Source organism: Malus sylvestris, chromosome 16, assembly GCF_916048215.2.
Source record: "Malus sylvestris chromosome 16, drMalSylv7.2, whole genome shotgun sequence".
Taxonomy (NCBI): Eukaryota; Viridiplantae; Streptophyta; class Magnoliopsida; order Rosales; family Rosaceae; genus Malus; species Malus sylvestris.
Genome location: NC_062275.1, coordinates 20829710 through 20849465, shown reverse-complemented (window position 1 = coordinate 20849465; position 19756 = coordinate 20829710). Strand labels below are relative to the sequence as shown.

At 40.9% G+C, this 19756-nt stretch overlaps 2 protein-coding genes across 9 annotated transcripts; both read right to left on the bottom strand.

The window, feature by feature from the left end:
• Positions 1-12740: 12740 nt before the first annotated feature.
• On the bottom strand, positions 12741-15559 carry LOC126608227 (CRIB domain-containing protein RIC7-like). Of its 3 annotated transcripts, none has more exons than XM_050276066.1 (6): positions 14964-15559; positions 14533-14733; positions 14136-14236; positions 13932-14007; positions 13271-13797; positions 12741-13134 (listed from the first exon to the last, which is right to left on the bottom strand). In XM_050276066.1, exons 2-5 carry the CDS (start codon positions 14588-14590, stop codon positions 13313-13315), a joined length of 720 nt encoding a protein of 239 aa, XP_050132023.1. In that variant the 5' UTR covers positions 14591-14733; positions 14964-15559; the 3' UTR covers positions 12741-13134; positions 13271-13312. The 3 variants fall into 3 exon arrangements, with proteins under 3 accessions (XP_050132023.1, XP_050132022.1, XP_050132021.1); XM_050276065.1 differs by having other exon boundaries at positions 12741-13206; positions 13299-13797; XM_050276064.1 differs by having other exon boundaries at positions 12741-13797.
• A 960-nt stretch (positions 15560-16519) lies between these two features.
• On the bottom strand, positions 16520-19743 carry LOC126608228 (glycolipid transfer protein 1-like). 6 transcript variants are annotated; one of them, XR_007617791.1, is made up of 9 exons: positions 19396-19741; positions 19104-19236; positions 18844-18899; positions 18493-18623; positions 18254-18389; positions 17902-18033; positions 17373-17453; positions 17110-17164; positions 16520-16766 (listed from the first exon to the last, which is right to left on the bottom strand). XR_007617791.1 is itself a non-coding variant. In XM_050276068.1 (8 exons), exons 2-8 carry the CDS (start codon positions 19219-19221, stop codon positions 16753-16755), a joined length of 642 nt encoding a protein of 213 aa, XP_050132025.1. In that variant the 5' UTR covers positions 19222-19236; positions 19396-19742; the 3' UTR covers positions 16520-16752. The 6 variants fall into 6 exon arrangements, 5 of the variants coding, with proteins under 5 accessions (XP_050132025.1, XP_050132028.1, XP_050132027.1 ...); XM_050276068.1 differs by lacking the exon at positions 17373-17453 and having other exon boundaries at positions 19396-19742; XM_050276071.1 differs by lacking the exon at positions 16520-16766 and having other exon boundaries at positions 16824-17164.
• Between the last annotated feature and the right edge of the window lie 13 nt (positions 19744-19756).

Below are 19756 nucleotides of genomic sequence, written 5' to 3'. Positions count from 1 at the left end.
AAAATAATACTAAATAATTTTTTTTTTGTAATTTCGGATAAGATATTTTAAATCATTCTCGTTGTGCCACGTGTCATTTACCCAAAACGACTATTATTAGTCATAGATTTCGATAAGATTTTTATCCAATGTCATCGTGCCACATGTCGTTATCTTTTCAGAATCTTTGAGGATAGATTTCGATTAGATTTTTATCCAATGTCATCGTGCCACATGTCGTTATCTTTTCAGAATCTTTGAGGATAGATTTCGATTAGATTTTAAATCGTTCTCGTTGCGCCACATGTCATTATCCGAAAAGATAATTATTGGTGATGGATTTCGATAAGATTTTTATCCAATGTCATCATGCCACATGTCGTTATCTTTTCAGAATCTTTTAGGATAGATTTCGATCAGATTTTTAACGAATAATGGCATGCCATGTGGCACTATCTACAACCTAATCATTTCAGAATCCTCCATATAATCCATCATCCATCCTTTTAAATCTCACACCAATTTTCTCAATATCTCTATCATTATTCATAGTTTATGCTTCATTCTTCACAAAATCAAAATCTGTATCATTATTCATAGTTTCTACTTACAATGTCTTTTTCTTCAAGCATGATGTGGGAAATCGATCAAGAAGAGGAAGAATTGTTTCTGAAGGAATGTTCAATCTCCATATAGCCTAAAATGAGAAGGAAGAGGATGAGGAGCGGAGAAGGAGAGATGACGAAGCAAGAATGGCCAGAGACTCACATTCTCGTCGAGTCATCCAAGTTGTGGCTCAAATATGCATGCCCACCCGTTTCGGAAACCTTGATAGAAGTAGGCAACAACGAGGTGAGGAGCTGTTGGACGATTATTTTATCCATAATAGTGCATTTCCTGATACTTACTTCAGACGTCGTTTTAGAATGGAATGACATTTGTTCAACAAAATCATGATTGCTGTTTGCAACCATAATTCTTACTTTGTGCAAAAGAAGGATGCTTGTGGTGCTATGGGTCTCATTCCCTAGCAAAAAATTACTACTGCGCTGTGGATGCTTGCGTATGGAGCAACTGCAGACCAAGTGGATGAGATAGCAAGGATGGGGAAATCAACCATTCTTAAGTCCCTGATGAGGTTTTGCAGAGCAATCGAATCTATCTACACCGCAGAGTACCTCTGGAAACCTACTCACATGGACTTGGAAAGGCTTCTGAAGAAGGCCGAGATACGAGGTTTTCCTGGGATGATTGGGAGCATTGATTGTATGCATTGGACGTGGAAAAACTGTCCAAGTGAATGGCAAGGCGCTTATGGAGACAGAAAAGGAGCAAAAAGTATCATTTTGGAAGCGGTGGCATCTTTTGATACAAGGATTTGGCACACCTTTTTCGGGGTTCCGGGAGCTCAAAATGACCCCAACGTCCTTACCCAATCCCCAGTGTTCAATGATATCCTGCAAGGAAAGGCACCAAAAGTCACGTATGAGGTCAGCGGACGTATGTATGACGGGCCATACTATCTAGCTGACGACATTTACCTAAGGTGGTCAACATTTGTCAAAACAGTGCCACGTCCACGAAGTGCAAAGGAAAAACACTTTGCAAGATGTCAAGAGGGGTGTAGGAAGGATGTGGAGCGTTGTTTCGGTATCCTCCAAGCTCGCTGGGCGATCGTCAGAGGTGCTGCCAGATTGTTTGATGTAGAGTCGCTTCGATCCATCATGATGACGTGCATCATTCTTCACAACATGATGGTGGAAGATGAGTACGATTATGAAGCCGTTGATGAATATGAGCCAGACATGATGAACAATTCAAGAACATGTAAATATTGTGCTCATGACGCCACCGATGAGCCCGTGCAACATGAGCCATTAGAAAGGGATGGACGTTACAATGAAAGGGTAATTCAACGATATACTGCATTTCAAAGGTCAGACATGCACAATGCCAGGCAAAATGACTTGATAGAGCACCAGTGGGCATTGAAACAAGTTGTTCATGACAACTTCTGGACTGACAGACACAACTCTGAATTTAGGACAATCTTTGACAATATTCCAACATTCCCACCGGTTGAATGATTTATTTTTGCTTTTGGTTTTGGCACCATACCAAGCTTGTGCTTGAATTAGCTACACAATGGGGGAGAAGAAATCATTATAATCAAAGTAGGTAACAAATAAATAATACAAACAAATAAATATAATTAAAGTAGGTAACAAATAAATAATACAAACAAAAAATTATAATCAAAGTATGTAACAAATAAATAATACTAACAAATAATTATAATTAAAGTAGGTAACAAATAAATAATACAAACAAATAATTATAATTAAAGTATGTAACAAATAAATAATACAAACAAATAATTACAATGTAAATTTGAGTATAGTACAAACAAATAAATAATATATTGTTACCTGATCCGTGTAATTTTCCCCACTTCGAAGATTACTACTAACTTGTGCCAAGGCGTCTCTCCAAATACTAAACGATTGGCTAAGTAATTTCCAACGACTAGATATCGATTCTTTGGTTCTACTCCCATCCATTTTTTTGAGATAATTGGTATCAATAAGACTCCACATTTCTCACAACTGCATCTCATTACCCGTACGCGAACTATGAGTAACTTCAACTCAGCTAGTACACAATGCAACATCTTCAAGAAGCGTCCAATTCGTACCTGCATCAGTAGTCATTTTGTTGAAAAAAATTGGATTGAAACTTTGAGAGAAAGATAGGAATATGATTGAAAGTAGTTGAGAAAATATGAAATTGTGGTGTAAAGTAGATGATAATGAGAAGGTATTTATAGAAAAGTAGAAACATTTATTTTAAAAATTTTCAGATATTTTTTTTCAGATTTTTTTACAATTTTTAAATTTTTTATTCAAATAATTAATCTCTGCCTTTGGATTTAAAAAAAAATTTGAATTCCAACACTTCAGATTGTGCCACGTGTCATAACAGTAATTTTTCTTAATTTTAAAACTATTTTTTTATTTATAAAGTATATTAATATCAACCGTTGATCTCAGATCGAACGGTTGATATTAAATAAGATTTTATTTTTATTTTTTTTACCTTTGAGATCCAACGGTCCAAATTAAAGAGCCGTTGAGATCGAATGGACCGTGAGAAGCCACATGGCTTCCCAACGGTAACTTTTCTGTTTGAAAAGTCGGCTGACTTTTTTGAAAAATGGTCGGGCGACGCGCCCCAACGGGCGAGTGGGGTGCACGCACCTGATAGAAAAAAATAAAAAAAGGGTTAGACGCCAGGGCTGGCGTCAGCCTGGCGTCACACCCACTCGGCTCAGGCTGTCAACTCTTCACAGGCCCGGAGCTCGGGCCTCCTTCAACGCTGGAGCAAGTTCACAGGGCCTCAGGCCCTTTCCTCTCCCCTGTCCCCCAAGCAATGTCCATGGGTGGACTTGCTCTAATACTAGAAAGATTATTACCAGACATTGGCATCACTTGATATTCGGACAGAATCAACCCTATGTGATTTTCAATTGAAGAGATGTGATGTCGATTTTTGTGGAAACACCAAGTGGAAAGATGGTTAAATTTGAGGTTAAGGTCTTGTAAACTGTCCGGGATGTCAAGGCAATTGTTGAGAGCTTTATAGAATGCCTGTTGCTGATTGCTGTATGATTTATGCAGGCAATGAGCTGTAGGATTGCAAGACCTTGGATTTCTACGACATCGAAGAAAGCTCCACTTTAGAAGTTTTGCTCTTCTGGTTTCAGATATTCATTAAGATGTGGAGTGGGAAAACCATTACACTTGACGTGACAGGAAAGAGCACTGTCAAAGAGGTGAAGGACAAGATATTTTGCAAGGTTAGAGTGCCAGTTCGTGTTCAGAGTATTGTAGTTGCCGGTAAACGCCTTGATGATGAATGCTGTCTTTCAAGTTACAACATTCAGAAAGGCTCCACTCTCCACATGGTTTTGGGTTGGCGAACCAAATTCCCTTATCATTCGTCAACAACAAACAACAACAAAGCCTTTTCCCACTAAGTGGGGTCGGCCTTTATATGAATCCTAGAACACCATTGCGCTCGGTTTTGTGTCATGTCCTCCGTTAGATCCAAGTACTCTACGTCTTTTCTTAGAGTCTCTTCCAAAGTTGTCCTAGGTCTTCCTCTACCCCTTCGGCCCTGAACCTCTGTCCCGTAGTCACATCTTCGAACCGGAGCGTCAGTCGGCCTTCTTTGCACATGTTCAAAATCACCGGAGCCGATTTTCTCTCATATTTCCTACAATTTCGGCTACTCCTACTTTACCTCGGATATCCTCATTTCCAATCTTATCCTTCCTCGTGTGCCCACACATCCCACGAAGCATCCTCATCTCCGCTACACCCATTTTGTGTACGTGTTGATGCTTCACCACCCAACATTCTGTGCCATACAACATCGCTAGCCTTATTGCCGTCCTATAAAATTTTCCCTTGAGCTTCAGTGGCCTACGACGGTCACACAACACGCCGGATGCACTCTTTCCATCCAGCTCGTATTCTATGGTTAAGATCTCCATCTAATTCTCCGTTCTCTTGCAAGATAGATCCTAGGTAGCGAAAACGATCGCTTTTTGTGAGCTTCGCTAGATTGCTCCGGTCATTAGTGTGGATAAGTATATAAATGGATAGAGATAGGAAAGCAAACACAAGATGTACGTGGTTCACCCAGATTGGCTACGTCCACGGAATAGAAGAGTTCTCATTAATTGTGAAGGGTTTACACAAGTACATAGGTTCAAACTCTCATTTAGTGAGTACAAGTGAATGATTTAGTACAAATGACATTAGAAAATATTGTGGGAGAATGATCTCGTAATCACGAAACTTCTAAGTATCGGAGTGTGGTGTCGTCTTGACTTGCCTTATCTGTCTCATAGGTAGATGTGGCATCTTCTCTGGAAGTACTCTTCCTCCATCCAGGGGTGGTATCTTTAACTGGTGGAGATGCACAAGGTAATGTATCAATTTCACTTGAAGCTTACTTGTAGTTTCAGGCTTGGTCAAGCGCGATACAAACCATGTAGTAGGAGTCCCCCAAGTCGCCGAGCTAGGGGGTCTGCTGAAAGAGGTGACAGACAAGGTAAGCAATCAGAGCTCCGACTGATTGTTCACCTTCTCCCCATCTTGCAGTAGCATGAAGGATAAAGAGAAGAAAAATGAGAAGAGATGATATGAGATACTTTTGCTTTTGAAGAAGTAACTTTCCACAGGCTTATTCTTGAACTGAGCTGGAGGGTTTTCTGAGTATAAGGCCGACTGAAGAATTTGAGGGTCAAAACAAGTCCATCAAATCTAGAGTACGTTCCACCCTGCTGATATGGGATACTTTTGCTTTTGACAGAGTAATGAATGTATCGGCACGTGTGCTGTTACGCTTGTCTCCACATGCTTCCTTGTATCCTTCGCACTTGCCCTATCTGTTCCTCAAGCAGATGCGGAATCTTCCCTGGAAACATAAGATGTTGAAGATGAGTACTCGAGAGCAATGCCAGGTAAGTAATCAGGTAAGGGGTTCCAGGCAGTCAGTTCCTGGCTGGAAGCTTGATTCCAAGTGCTGACTGATTGCTCTCTTTCTCCTTGTCTTGCAGGTAAAAACAAGGCCAAAAGAAAAGACAGGGAAAAAGCATGATATGGGATACTCTTGCTTTTAACCCTGATGATATGAGATATTCTTGCTCTAGTATAGCTTGTTTGCAGAGGTATTATCGGGGGGAAAGAAAGCTGAATATTTCGAAAGGCTTCGTTGGGAGTGCCCTCTCAGATATGATGAAGGGTTGAGCATTTTTGCAGGTCTGCCTGTCCGTTGGGGATGGAGGTCGACATATATAGGAGTCTCCCTAACAACAAGTAGTAATGCTATTCCTTTACCCTGCTTGGTCATAGCACGGTAGTGGGAGCTGCCAGTTTCACATGTTTTAACTCTGTCAGAGCACTTTGAAAAAGTGGTCTGTGGTATCTGGCTCTCGAGATTCGGAGAACGATGCCTCTTCGATTTTTGAGAAAGCAATCATGCTGGGGGTATGACTCTTGAGATTCGGAGAGCAGTGTCTCTTCGATTTTTGAGGAAGTAATCATGTTGGGAGTCTGGCTCTCGAGATTCGGAGGGCGGTGCCTCTTCGATTTTGGAGCAAGCAATCTTGTTGGGAGTGTTGTCTCGAATGTGAGTAAAGGTTGGGCATGTTTGCTAGTCTACCTTGCCACGAAGCACAAAGGTTGACACATAGGGACTTTCCAATTATCCAGCAATGGTACTGTTCCTTTACCCTCTCTTCGATTTTGAGAAAGTAGTCATGTTGGGAGTCTGGCTCTCGAGATTCGGAGGACGGTGCCTCTTCGATTTTGGAGCAAGCAATCTTATTGGGAGTGTTTTCTCGAATGTGAGTAAAGGTTGGGCATGTTTGCTAGTCTACCTTGCCACGAAGCACAGAGGTTGACACACAGGGACTTTCCAATTATCCAGCAGTGGTACTGTTCCTTTACCCTTGTGGGTAATAATATGGTAGCTAGACCTTCAAAATTTATGTGTCTAAACTTTTGTTAGTGCTGTTTCTTTGCTATTCTTTTACCTTTCTTGGTCAGAGCGATGTAGTGGGAGCTGCAAGCTTCACGTGCTCAACTTTGGCAGAGAACTTTGGCAAAGTTATTTGTGGTACCCATGAGCTATTGTTGCGTGTGGGAAGTGGGTGATTGAACAGTAAGATTCATGTGCTTTCTACTTCACCAGAAGTCTTCGACAGAATGCCCATAATTTCTGCAAAGCTGAGTGTGCGTGTGACAGGTGCTGACAAGGCTAGAAAAGTAGGTGCCTCTTCGATTTCTGAGATTGGCCCTCGTGGTCTCTGAGCAGCCCATCTTTTGAGAAAGCGAGCGCCTCTTCGATTGATTCGGAGAACGATGCCTCATCGATTTTTGAGAAAGCAATCATGCTGGGGGTCTGGCTCTCGAGATTCGGGGAGCAGTGTCTCTTCGATTTTTGAGAAAGTAATCATGTTGGGAGTCTGGCTCTCGAGATTCGGAGGGCGGTGCCTCTTCGATTTTGGAGCAAGCAATCTTGTTGGGAGTGTTTTCTCGAATGTGAGTAAAGGTTTGGCATGTTTGCTAGTCTACCTTGCCACGAAGCACAGAGGTTGACACACAGGGACTTTCCAATTATCCAGCAATGGTACTGTTCCTTTACCCTCTCTTCGATTTTTAAGAAAGTAGTCATGTTGGGAGTCTGGCTCTCGAGATTCGGAGGACGGTGCCTCTTCGATTTTGGAGCAAGCAATCTTATTGGGAGTGTTTTCTCGAATGTGAGTAAAGGTTGGGCATGTTTGCTAGTCTACCTTGCCACGAAGCACAGAGGTTGACACACAGGGACTTTCCAATTATCCAGCAGTGGTACTGTTCCTTTACCCTTGTGGGTAATAATATGGTAGCTAGACCTTCAAAATTTATGGGTCTAAACTTTGTTAGTGCTGTTTCTTTGCTATTCTTTTACCCTTCTTGGTCAGAGCGATGTAGTGGGAGCTGCAAGCTTCACGTGCTCAACTTTGGCAGAGAACTTTGGCAAAGTTATCTGTGGTACCCATGAGCTATTGTTGCGTGTGAGAAGTGGGTGATTGAACAGTAAGATTCATGTGTTTTCTACTTCCCCAGAAGTCTTTGACAGAATGCCCATAATTTCCGCAAAACTGAGTGTGCGTGTGACAGGTGCTGACAAGGCTGGAAAAGGCTGGAAAAGTAGGTGCCTCTTCGATTTCTGAGATCGGCCCTCGTGGTCTCTGGGGAGCCCAGCTTTTGAGAAAGCGAGCGCCTCTTCGATTTTTGAGATCGGCCTTCGTGGTCTTTGAGCAGCCCAACTTTTGAGAAAGCAAACGCCTCTTCGATTTCTGAGATCAACCCTCGTGATCTCTAAGCAGCCCAGCTTTTGAGAAAGCAAACGCCTCTTCGATTTCTGAGCAGGCGCCTCTTCGATTTCTGAAGCTTCGTCGAGTGCAGATTTTTATAGGGGCTGGCATTAAGTTCCAAAGCACACTTGAATCTCCACCAGTAGAAGCTTCATTCTTGCACTTCTAAGATCTTGATTTGTCCGACCTCTTCTCTCTTCAACACCTTTGAAAATGTCTGGCCCATCCGACCGTCGTTTTGACTTGAACCTTGTTGAAGAGGCAGCCCCGCCTTCTCCAGACAACATATGGCGCCCATCCTTCGTCTCCCCTACTGGTCCTCTTACCGTTGGGGATTCCGTGATGAAGAATGATATGACCGCTGCGGTGGTGGCCAGGAACCTTCTCACTCCCAAAGATAACAGACTACTTTCCAAACGGTCTGATGAGTTAGCTGTTAAGGATTCGCTGGCTCTCAGTGTTCAGTGTGCAGGTTCTGTGTCTAATATGGCCCAACGCCTATTTGCTCGAACCCGCCAAGTTGAATCATTGGCGGCTGAAGTGATGAGTCTCAAACAGGAGATTAGAGGGCTCAAGCATGAGAATAAACAGTTGCACCGGCTCGCACATGACTATGCTACAAACATGAAGAGGAAGCTTGACCAGATGAAGGAAACTGATGGTCAGGTTTTACTTGATCATCAGAGATTTGTGGGTTTGTTCCAAAGGCATTTATTGCCTTCGTCTTCTGGGGCTGTACCGCGTAATGAAGCTCCAAATGATCAACCTCTGATGCCTCCTCCTTCTAGGGTTCTGTCCAGTACTGAGGCTCCAAATGATCCCCCTCCGGTGCCTTCTCTTTCTGGGGCTCTACCGACTGCTGAGACTTCTCCTAAGCAATCTTTGTGAAGGCTCCCTCTTGTGTGCTTATTTTGACTCATGTATATGTACATATTTGTAGCTTATCGGGGATATCAATAAATAAGCTTTCCTTCATTTCAACGTATTGTGTTAAATACACCAAAGCCTTCTTCGCTAAGTTCTTTGAATTTTCTTTTGTTAAAGCTTGTATGTTGAAGCTTTCTGAGTGGAGCATGTAGGTTGGGGTAGTGTTCCCTTAATTTCCCGAGTGAGGAAAACTTCTCGGTTGGAGACTTGGAAAATCCAAGTCACTGAGTGGGATCGGCTATATAAATCTTAGAACGCCATTGTGCTCGATCCTGTGTCATGTCCTTCGTTAGATCTAAGTACTCTAAGTTTTTTCTTAGAGTCTCTTCCAAAGTTTTCCTAGGTCTTCCTCTACCCCTTCGGCCCTGAACCTCTGTCCCATAGTCGCATCTTCTAATCGGAACGTCAGTAGGCCTTCTTTGCACATGTCCAAACCACCGTAACCGATTTTCTCTCATCTTTCCTTCAATTTCGGCTACTCCTACTTTACCCCGGATATCCTCATTCCTAATCTTATCCTTTCTCGTGTGCCCACACATCCAACGAAGCATCCTCATCTCCGCTACACCCATTTTGTGTACGTGTTGATGTTTCACCGCCCAACATTCTGTGCCATACAGCATCGCCGGCCTTATTGCCGTCCTATAAAATTTTCCCTTGAGCTTCAGTGGCATACGGCGGTCACACAACACGCCGGATGCACTCTTCCACTTCATCCATCCAGCTTGTATTCTATGGTTGAGATCTCCATCTAATTCTCCGTTCTTTTGCAAGATAGATCCTAGGTAACGAAAACGGTCGCTCTTTGGTATTTCTTGATCTCCGATCCTCACCCCTAACTCGTTTTGGCCTCCATTTGCACTGAACTTGCACTCCATATATTCTGTCTTTGATCGGCTTAGGCGAAGACCTTTAGATTCCAACACTTCTCTCCAAAGGTTAAGCTTTGCATTTACCCCTTCCTGAGTTTCATCTATCAACACTATATCGTCTGCGAAAAGCATACACCAAGGAATATCATCTTGAATATGTCGTGTTAACTCATCCATTACCAACGCAAAAAGGTAAGGACTTAAGGATGAGCCTTGATGTAATCCTACAGTTATGGGAAAGCTTTCGGTTTGTCCTTCATGAGTTCTTACGGCAGTCTTTGCTCCTTCATACATATCCTTTATAGCTTGGATATATGCTACTCGTACTCCTTTCTTCTCTAAAATCCTCCAAAGAATGTCTCTTGGGACCCTATCATACGCTTTTTCCAAATCTATAAAGACCATGTGTAAATCCTTTTTCCCATCTCTATATCTTTCCATCAATCTTCGTAAGAGATAGATTGCCTCCATGGTTGAGCGCCCTGGCATGAACCCGAATTGGTTGTCCGAAACCCGTGTCTCTTGCCTCAATCTATGCTCAATGACTCTCTCCCAGAGCTTCATTGTATGACTCATTAGCTTAATACCCCTATAGTTCATGCAATTTTGTACGTCGCCCTTATTCTTGTAGATAGGCACCAAAGTGCTCATTCGCCACTCATTTGGCATCTTCTTCGTTTTCAAAATCCTATTGAAAAGGTCAGTGAGCCATGTTATACCTGTCTCTCCCAAAAGTTTCCACACTTCGATTGGTATATCGTCTGGGCCTATTGCTTTTTTATGCTTCATCTTCTTCAAAGCTACAACCACTTCTTCCTTCCGGATTCGACGATAAAAAGAGTAGTTTCTACACTCTTCTGAGTTACTCAACTCCCCTAAAGAAGCACTCATTTCATGTCCTTCATTGAAAAGATTATGAAAATAACCTCTCCATCTGTCTTTAACCGCGTTCTCTGTAGCAAGAACATTTCCATCCTCATCCTTGATGCACCTCACTTGGTTTAGGTCCCTTGTCTTCTTTTCCCTTGCTCTAGATAGTTTATAGATATCCAACTCTCCTTCTTTGGTATCTAGTCGTTTATACATATCGTCGTAAGCCGCTAACTTAGCTTCTCTGACAGCTTTCTTCGCCTCTTGCTTCGCTTTTCTATACCTTTCACCATTTTCATCAGTCCTCTCCTTGTATAAGGCTTTACAACATTCCTTCTTAGCCTTCACCTTTGTTTGTACCTCCTCATTCCACCACCAAGATTCCTTTTGGTGTGGGGCAAAGCCCTTGGACTCTCCTAATACCTCTTTTGCTACTTTTCGGATACAACTAGCCATGGAATCCCACATTTGGCTAGCTTCCCCCTCTCTATCCCACACACATTGGGTGATTACCTTCTCTTTGAAAATGGCTTGTTTTTCTTCTTTTAGATTCCACCATCTAGTCCTTGGGCCCTTCCAAGTCTTGTTCTTTTGTCTTACTCTTTTGATATGTACATCCATCACCAACAAGCGATGTTGATTAGCCACGCTCTCTCCTGGTATAACTTTGCAATCCTTACAAGTTATATGATCCCCTTTCCTCATTAGAAGAAAATCTATTTGTGTTTTTGACGACCCACTCTTGTAGGTGATCACATGTTCTTCTCTCTTCTTAAAGAAGGTGTTGGCTAAGAAGAGATCATATGCCATTGCAAAATCCAAGATAGCTTCCCCATCCTCGTTTCTCTCCCCAAAACCATGGCCACCATGAAAACCTCCATAGTTGCCTGTCTCCCTGCCCACGTGTCCATTTAAATCTCCTCCTATAAATAACTTCTCCGTCTGAGCAATTCCTTGCACCAAGTCTCCAAGATCTTCCCAAAATTTCTCCTTCGAACTCGTATCCAACCCTACTTGAGGTGCGTACGCACTAATCACATTGATAAGTTCTTGTCCTATTACAATCTTGATTGCCATGATTCTATCTCCTACCCTCTTGACATCTACAACATCTTGTACCAAGGTCTTGTCCACGATGATGCCAACACCGTTTCTCGTTCTATTTGTGCCCGAATACCAAAGTTTAAACCCTGAGTTTTCTAGATCCTTTGCCTTACTACCAACCCACTTAGTTTCTTGTAGGCACATAATATTTATCCTTCTCCTCACCATAACTTCCACTACTTCCATAGATTTTCCCGTTAAGGTTCCTATATTCCACGTTCCTAAACGCATTTTGCTCTCTTGAACTCTACCCTTCTGTCCTAGCTTCTTCACCCTCCCCCGTCTAATAGGATCAAAGTACTTCTTTTGTGTGTCCCGGGTAAAGTTGATAGGAGCATATGCTCCCAAACAACTTTGAGTGGAGTCGTTCGAAAAGAAGTTTCTATGGCCCCCTTGCTCATTTAACACTGCATCCGGGTGCCGATGGAGATACAGCGACCCTTGCTCACTTATCACTGTGCTCAGGCCACACAGCGCGCCACTTACGGGTGACGCCCTAGCTTTAGCGCGATTTTGTTCTGGATTCATTTTCATAAGGATTCGACGTGATCATGGAGTGCCGGCTGTCAGGCGCTATTCGAATCTTTTCTTTTGGTTTCGATGAAGATGTATAGTGTTTACCATTGAAACTTGAAAGTTGTAAATAAAATAATCTCCAACTCATCCTATATGTTTTGCAACAGATTTTACTGTTTATCTTTTCTCATATTTTCAGATTACAAAATTAGATTAGATAAAATCCATCCAGTCAGTTATCAGTCTAGACATGTAGTGTTCAAATAGTAATTCATACGGTCGCATGTAAGAAAAATGATCTAATTTGAATGCTCTCACTTTCCGCAACACACAGGCTGTGTGCTGTACTTTTATCATTAATTATAAAAGCATTCTGTTGTTGCTTACAAGGTTTAAGTACTTACATTGGTTCTGGAGAAAAGGAGCTTGTCAAGTTGATCTACAACCGGCAGCGTGAGTATGCCTTGATTCACAAGGAACAAAATTTTGGAAACAATCTGAGTTCTCTAGAACGAATTTTCGTTAGAATGATTAACATTCAGATATTTGAAATAATTTATTCTTGATTCTTTCATGAAATCTTTTTTTACAAGAGGAGTTTTTACAAGAAGAGTTGCATAAAAATTATGCATAGCAGCACTCAAAGTCCTTCGGTGAATGAGATGAATGTCCGCCGGAGACTGGATCTGTCTTTGACATAAATTGGGGGCATGGATCCCCTCTTTTATTGTGGTGTTTTTGACCTCAATTGCTTCCTCTTGTCAAACTGAATATTGAGATGGCAGCAGAATAAAATCTTTAGGCTGGAGAAGAACCTCATACGCGAGTTTGGAAACAACATGAAGAACCAAGAAAAAATCCTCTGATAGAGTGAGAGAATCGAACACCGGGCGGGCTGTCGTAGACTCATTTGACTCCTCAAATTTGTTTTGACGTATTCTAGAGGCAGTAAGAGTGCATAAATTGGAAACCAAACTTCTCAAATCTCACTTGCAGCTTTGCAAGTCACAGCTATCAACATGACAAATGAAAAATAAAAAATGATCAATTAAGTAAGCAAGCAGAAGTCTCATACTTTTGGTTTCGAGGGTTTATGTTAAGACCTCAGTTTGTGCATTTAGTTCACGTTATTCCCGCCAGAAAACCCCTCAGAACTTTTCGCTTCTGCGAAAACGGGGTGCATTGGACTCTCGGTACTCTTGCATGATCCATGCTCTGAACCTTCCAATGAAATATCAGTCATAGAATTCTGGCCTTTTGATCTGTTTGCCCTTCTTGATGACCTCGATGACCCACCTTCAGATGACCCCTTTTTCCTCCTTTGCTTTGGTATTCCAGGACGGTCTTGTCCGGGTGATTCCGATCCAAGATTGTTAGAATTCCGGCTTTTTCTTGAATGACGGCTACTACCTTCTTTAGATTCATGAGATGGAGTATCCATTGCTCCTTCCTTGGAGCGATGGCGCCTAGAATGCTTCTTTGACCCATCAGAGCTCTTCTTGGTTGGGGAACCTTCAGATTCACCTGTGGAATGGTGCCTAGACCTTGGAATGTCATTTTGCTGCACCAATTCTTGGGCAGCAAGGCTTGTTTTATGCATATCTGCAAAAGACAGTGATCAATTTTAATGTCATGTCAAAATTTTGACATGCTATATTGTCAGATTGTCAATCTGAATAGGCAAGGCTAATACTATGAGGTGGAAAAGATATGTAGTGTTAGAAAAACTGTCAAACCTTGGGAAGCCAATTCTTCAACAGTCAATTTCCCGGTGGATGGGACTTCCGGAGAAGCACCTTTGAAATCATTCATCTGCAAGATGAATGTCATATAGTCACAATTTTATGTAAAATGGAAAAAATGTGCATCAAATTAAGAATGATCAACTGGTGTGCTTGGATGTTTAAGATCAAGAGACAGGGAGAGAGAGAGCAACTTACCCAGCTCGGAGTACTTTTTGTAGACGGACCATCCCATCCAATGTGCGCAACATGCTTAACATCTGTGGGAAATCCAATTTGTATGTCATCATCTTTATCATCTGCAAAATTTGTACAACTTGGTCAATCCCTTTGCCCTTTCCTTTCAATTTCTGGTAAAAGATTATTCATATCACCCCTAAGAAATTAAGCAAAAACAAAAACAATCCTCCAATATTTTATTTTGCACTGTTAATTCTTTCTGACGACAGGAACTGCAAGCTAATTTCACCAAGAACATCTGTTGAAATGAGACAATGCACAACTATATAACCAAAACTCATGAAAAGGACATAATATGACAAGAAACCAAATGAATTTAATTAATGTTCGAAAAATCAACGGAGATTGCACGTACCAAACATTTGCGAAATGTATCTGAGGCCTTTCAAGAGGCCCTTCACCTTGGTTCCCATTTTGTTGGTTCAAGTGCTTCAGGACATGCACTTCCGAGGAAACCTTCGGGCGGAACCTAAGTTGCGAGTGTAGTGCGCACGGACAGCAGCGCTTATTCTGAACTTCAAATGCAAAGAAAGCAACAATGTGTAGGACAAGCTCCCTGATCATGAAAACCACAAAAAGGAGAAAAGAATCAATACTACCACAGAAAATTGGAAACTCCACTTCCCAAAGAATATTCATTAGTTGGTAGTTCCTACACCGTTTGCGAAAATTTCCAAATTGATCCCAATTAACGTGACACAACAACGTCGGATCCCACCTCCTCGTTGATCCAAAAATATGTAACACGAAAAATCCGAAACACAGAAAATATGTAGGGTTTGGTACCTTGAGAAGAAAGGCATTCAGCATGGTACAACAAGGTTTAGCAATGTGAAGCAGACATAATTATAAATGTTGCCAAGCCTACGCAAATAACCCAACTGGGCAAAGAGAGGTCTCATCTCTTCTCCATTTACAAATTCAGGTTTGCAAATGTGGAATGTGGTGCAATGGGGCCTGAACTAATTTTTTCCGTGAGTCGGAAAATCCGAAAAGAATCAGAATTGAAATGAGAGCACAGGATTTGTTGGAAGATCCGGTGGCGATGCAGCGCTCGTTTCCGGTGGCAAGTTATCAAAACCTATAGCTCACCGGATTTTCGGCTGCGAAAGTGAGAGATAGAAGTAGAAATGGCCAGAACCATAGGCTAAATTTGGGCGAGAGGGGTCTTGTTAACGGTTTTTCAGTGAATGCGCGGCAAAAGCGGTTGGGAAAAACAATTGTGTGGCAGTTGTGGAATTCTACTAGTTGCTCACATCTCATTTATCCTCCTCTTCCTAATTTTTGGAGTATCTTTTAATTCATCCACAACAACTCACTACAATAAATCATTTGTATAATAAAAGAATAAAATTTGCAAATTACCATGTCTTCCTAATTTTTTTTTTAAACAAACAATATTTATCTACACTAAGAGAGAATGAGATGAGCTTAGCCTCAAAATAAGCTACCAATAATGTGGTAAAAATTCGCCATTAGTGAGAATCGAACTTAATACCTTTCACTTACAAGTGAAGATGAATACAACTAGATCATAATACTAAGTGACTCCTAGTTTTTTTTTTTTTTTGGTACAATTGAAAATTTTGTTTTATGACATGTTTTACTTGTTAAGTCATGACTTGGGAAAGTTAAGAATATAGGAGATAATGAATTACAATTGAATTAAGGGTAATGCTAGGGAGACTAAATTTGTAGATAAAATTTGCAAACTAAATTATGTGTCACCAATAGAAATGAGCACGTTTATCAACGCTTAAGAGATAATCCAATCATCAACTTGCATTTCATTTAATTTATAAATTTAATCTCCCTAGCATTACTTTTGAATTAAATATCTACCTTATTTAATCATGACCAAAATATGTCAGGAATTTTAATACATTGTGCTCTTTTTCTTTAATCAACGGAGGCCAAAATTTGAACTTGAGACCCATTCCAACCCATTGTACTCTCATCCGACATAAATTTTTGTTCGTGCCTTTATGAACTCTATTTGGCAGCTCCAAATTAGGGAAAGAGATCCTCTCCGGATCTCTTCCTCCAAAGCCCACGGATCAAGTGATCAGGATCTTTGAAATTTGATACAACGGCAAAAAATTATTATCTTTTAAATTTTTTTACTAACTTCTCTGTTTTTAGCTGTTGGATCAATTTCAAGGGCTCGGATCACTTGATCCGTAGGCTTTGAAGGAAGAGATCCAGAGAGGATCTCTTTCCCCAAATTAGGACACGATCAATTGCCACATTGGCATACTTAACTAGTTACCTACACTAGCTATGAGTGAGGATCCTCGCCGGATCCTCCAATCACATCCGTTCATCATACATCGTGCGGTTAATTTTCGTCAAGTACTGCTTACATTCAATTTTAAATAAAAGAATTTACAATAATTTCTGATTGCACAATGTACGATGAACTGATATGATTTGAGGATCGCTGGGGTCCTCACAAATGAGGTTCCAGCGGGGATCCTCACTCACTAGTCGTAAAATTTGATTAGAGAGTAGTTGTACAATTTAGGTTAACGACATTGTAGATCACACATACTGACGCGATCAGGAAGCACTCACATCAACCACCACCACCTTCAAACATAAGATTAAAAGATGGATGAAGAAAATAAAATAGGGTTGTAATACCTGTGAAGGAGAAATTTCATCTAGTATAAGTGGATTCTACTCTATTAGGTCTAGTGCACAACGTGGTTAATGAAGTTTGTACAAATCTAAGTGTAACATGTCTATACAACCTATAAGAGTACGGAAAGGCGTTGTCAATGCCCTTTTACGAACTAGCTCATGTCTCATTTACGGGCTAGCCCAAATGGTGAGAGAACGTAGGAAGGCGAAGATAAGTCAAGTGTTCGATTCTTTATAGAAAAGAAATCCATACGCTAGGAAAGGATTTCGGGAAAGGGAACACCACTACCTGCATCATCCATCAGAGGGTTATTCTTTAGTTTCATCCGATCTCTCATGTCAACCTAAGCATACAAGAAGAAAGCAGGATAATAACTCAAGGCACGAGCGGGCAACGAGCATATAAAACCACATAACAATCTGATACTGTGTAATAAACATCTATAAGTAAGATTTAACATTAAACATAAAATCAAATATCCAAGTGCAGTGTAGGAAAAAGTTGCATTATTTTTCATGTTTTAAGTTGAAGGATTAGGACATAATACGGACATGATCCATGGGTACAAGCTTCCTCTCATCAGAAAACCTTCTCAATTACGAAGCCTTCAAATCATCCATGCCAACACTAGTCTGTTTAAACAGAGTAAAGTTCGTCAGCATATATTAACATTTTGCGATGGCAAATCTGTTGATAATTGTCTTCTTTTCTCGTTGTTTCTAAATAGAAAATCAACGGAATTGCAACTCAAGGAAATTGTGAAACTTCCCTTCCAACCGAAGGATAACATCTCAGAGCGTTGAGTTTTGCTAATCTTACAAAACCTGAGTGACTTTTTAGTATGATGAGTTTCAAGGGCAACAGTTTGGAAAATTTTCAAAAATGAGCATTTTCCTAACTCAATCTTATGTGGCTAATTGATGGAATAGAGTTTCTTTTTTCCTTCAACTTCTCCATACACATCTATTTGTCATTCTAACCAATTATTTGGTCAATCTATGGCAACCTTCTCATAACTAAATGACAATGTTATAGAAAAAAGGCTCTCACTCAATTCGGCAACAGAATAAAACATCTTACCAAAAACTTGTGATTCTCTTGAAGAAGAGGCGTAAAAGCATCACAGAATTTCTCTATATCACCCATGACATCACCGTTGCCTCCTATCACCTCCATGAACTTCTTTCTGTCAGGAGCAAGCTTCATGGCAATCTATCATTATAGTGACTAATAAGTCCAAATTTGAAGAGGAAAATGTTCTCGTTCACAGGGCCCAAACAAATTAAAAAATTTAGGCAGTAAAACACCTAAAAAGGAAGCACTCAACTTGCAGAACATAATCGTCTTAATACTATTAAAAACATCAAAGGACTAAAAACAGTGGGAAAACTGGTAGTGCATCAAATAATTGAAGGGGCATTGGAGACATTACACTGAAAGTTGAACTAGCAATCCATCCATGCCATTTTTTCAGGGTCTTGCCATAGGAATCTGTACAAGCCTCTGACATTGCCCAATCTTGATGCTCCAGTAAGTTCCGGAACAGCTCTACCAAGAAATCCATTGCTCTGAAAATGAACAAGAATAGTATCATACATATGAGGTATCACATTTCAACGAAGTGCAAAATCATAAAAGCAAAAAAGCAAACGTAATGATCATATCGATTACCTTGTCAACCAAAGAAGACCATTGGTGCAGCTGGATGACGCTTTTGCTGTTTTCGCTTCTATCTCAACTTGTACCAAACTGTACAAGAGGTTGAATGCAGCAGGATTGGATTCATATTTAGATTCCAATCTCTATACAAACAAAAAATTGTTGAGAGCGAAATTACAAATGGGCACTCAAAATCGATCAACTAAAAGATGATCTACTTGTTAATATACATAAAACCCAAAGGACGTTTCTATCGGAATGATGCATGAAAAATAGATCATTCAAGTTAGCCAACATAAAGCATAATTCTACTAAACTCACAGCGCACCAATGGTGAAAATACAAGTAAAAGAACATTCTTACCGTTATGTTACCTCCGATGTCTGATTTAACAAGGGTCATAGCAGCTCCAAACTTATCTAGCATCAGAATTTCGAATTGCAATTCATAAGCAGATAAGATCAAGCCCAGAACAAAATAACCAATCTCAAATTATAAAATTTTAACAAATGAGTAGCTAGCATTATGCTTAAAAACCATGTACAAACAACAATCGTGCCTTAAAGAAAGCGAAAACCCAGTTCAATTTCTAGGATCAGAGCAAAAGAGGGGGAGAAATGAACCTATAACAGGTAAAATCTGCTTGCAGACATCCAAGAAAGGCTTGGTCAGAATCTCTCCTTGGTCGGACTTGACAGCCTTGAATCCTTCCAAAGCGGGAGCAAACACAGTGCCCTCCATCTTCTTCCCACTTCACTGGGCAATTAATATCACCATTCAAATTCACAACACAACAAGAGGTCAAATTTATAAACAAAGCTTAAATCTTTCAGTCACAATAGCTTAATCGAAGCAAGATCCAGATGAACAATAAATGGGTAACTGAGATAGAGTGAGAGGAAGATCGGAGCTTACATGAAAGTTGCTGGTGCGGTTCGATCTGAGTGAGGCTGCAGAAATGGTGAGGATCAAAATCGAAAATCAAAATGTGGGTTGCGTTGGATTCGATTATTCCTGAAATGGGAAAACTATGGGTGGAGAAATTGCAATGCGAGAATCGGATTCTTGTTCTGAGATTTGAATTGCTTTGGAAAGTGAATGTTTAAAAGAAGTGAAAGGGATTTGACAAATTGAGTGTTTGGGGGACTATCCGTGGATCAAATACGAATCCGTAGCGTCCGGGATCCGAAGACGTTGGATTGGCGAAAGGGGTAACCGCCAGCCGGCTCAAGCGGGTTCGTGGCCGTCATTTAGGCCATCTCTAACCGAGGTCTGG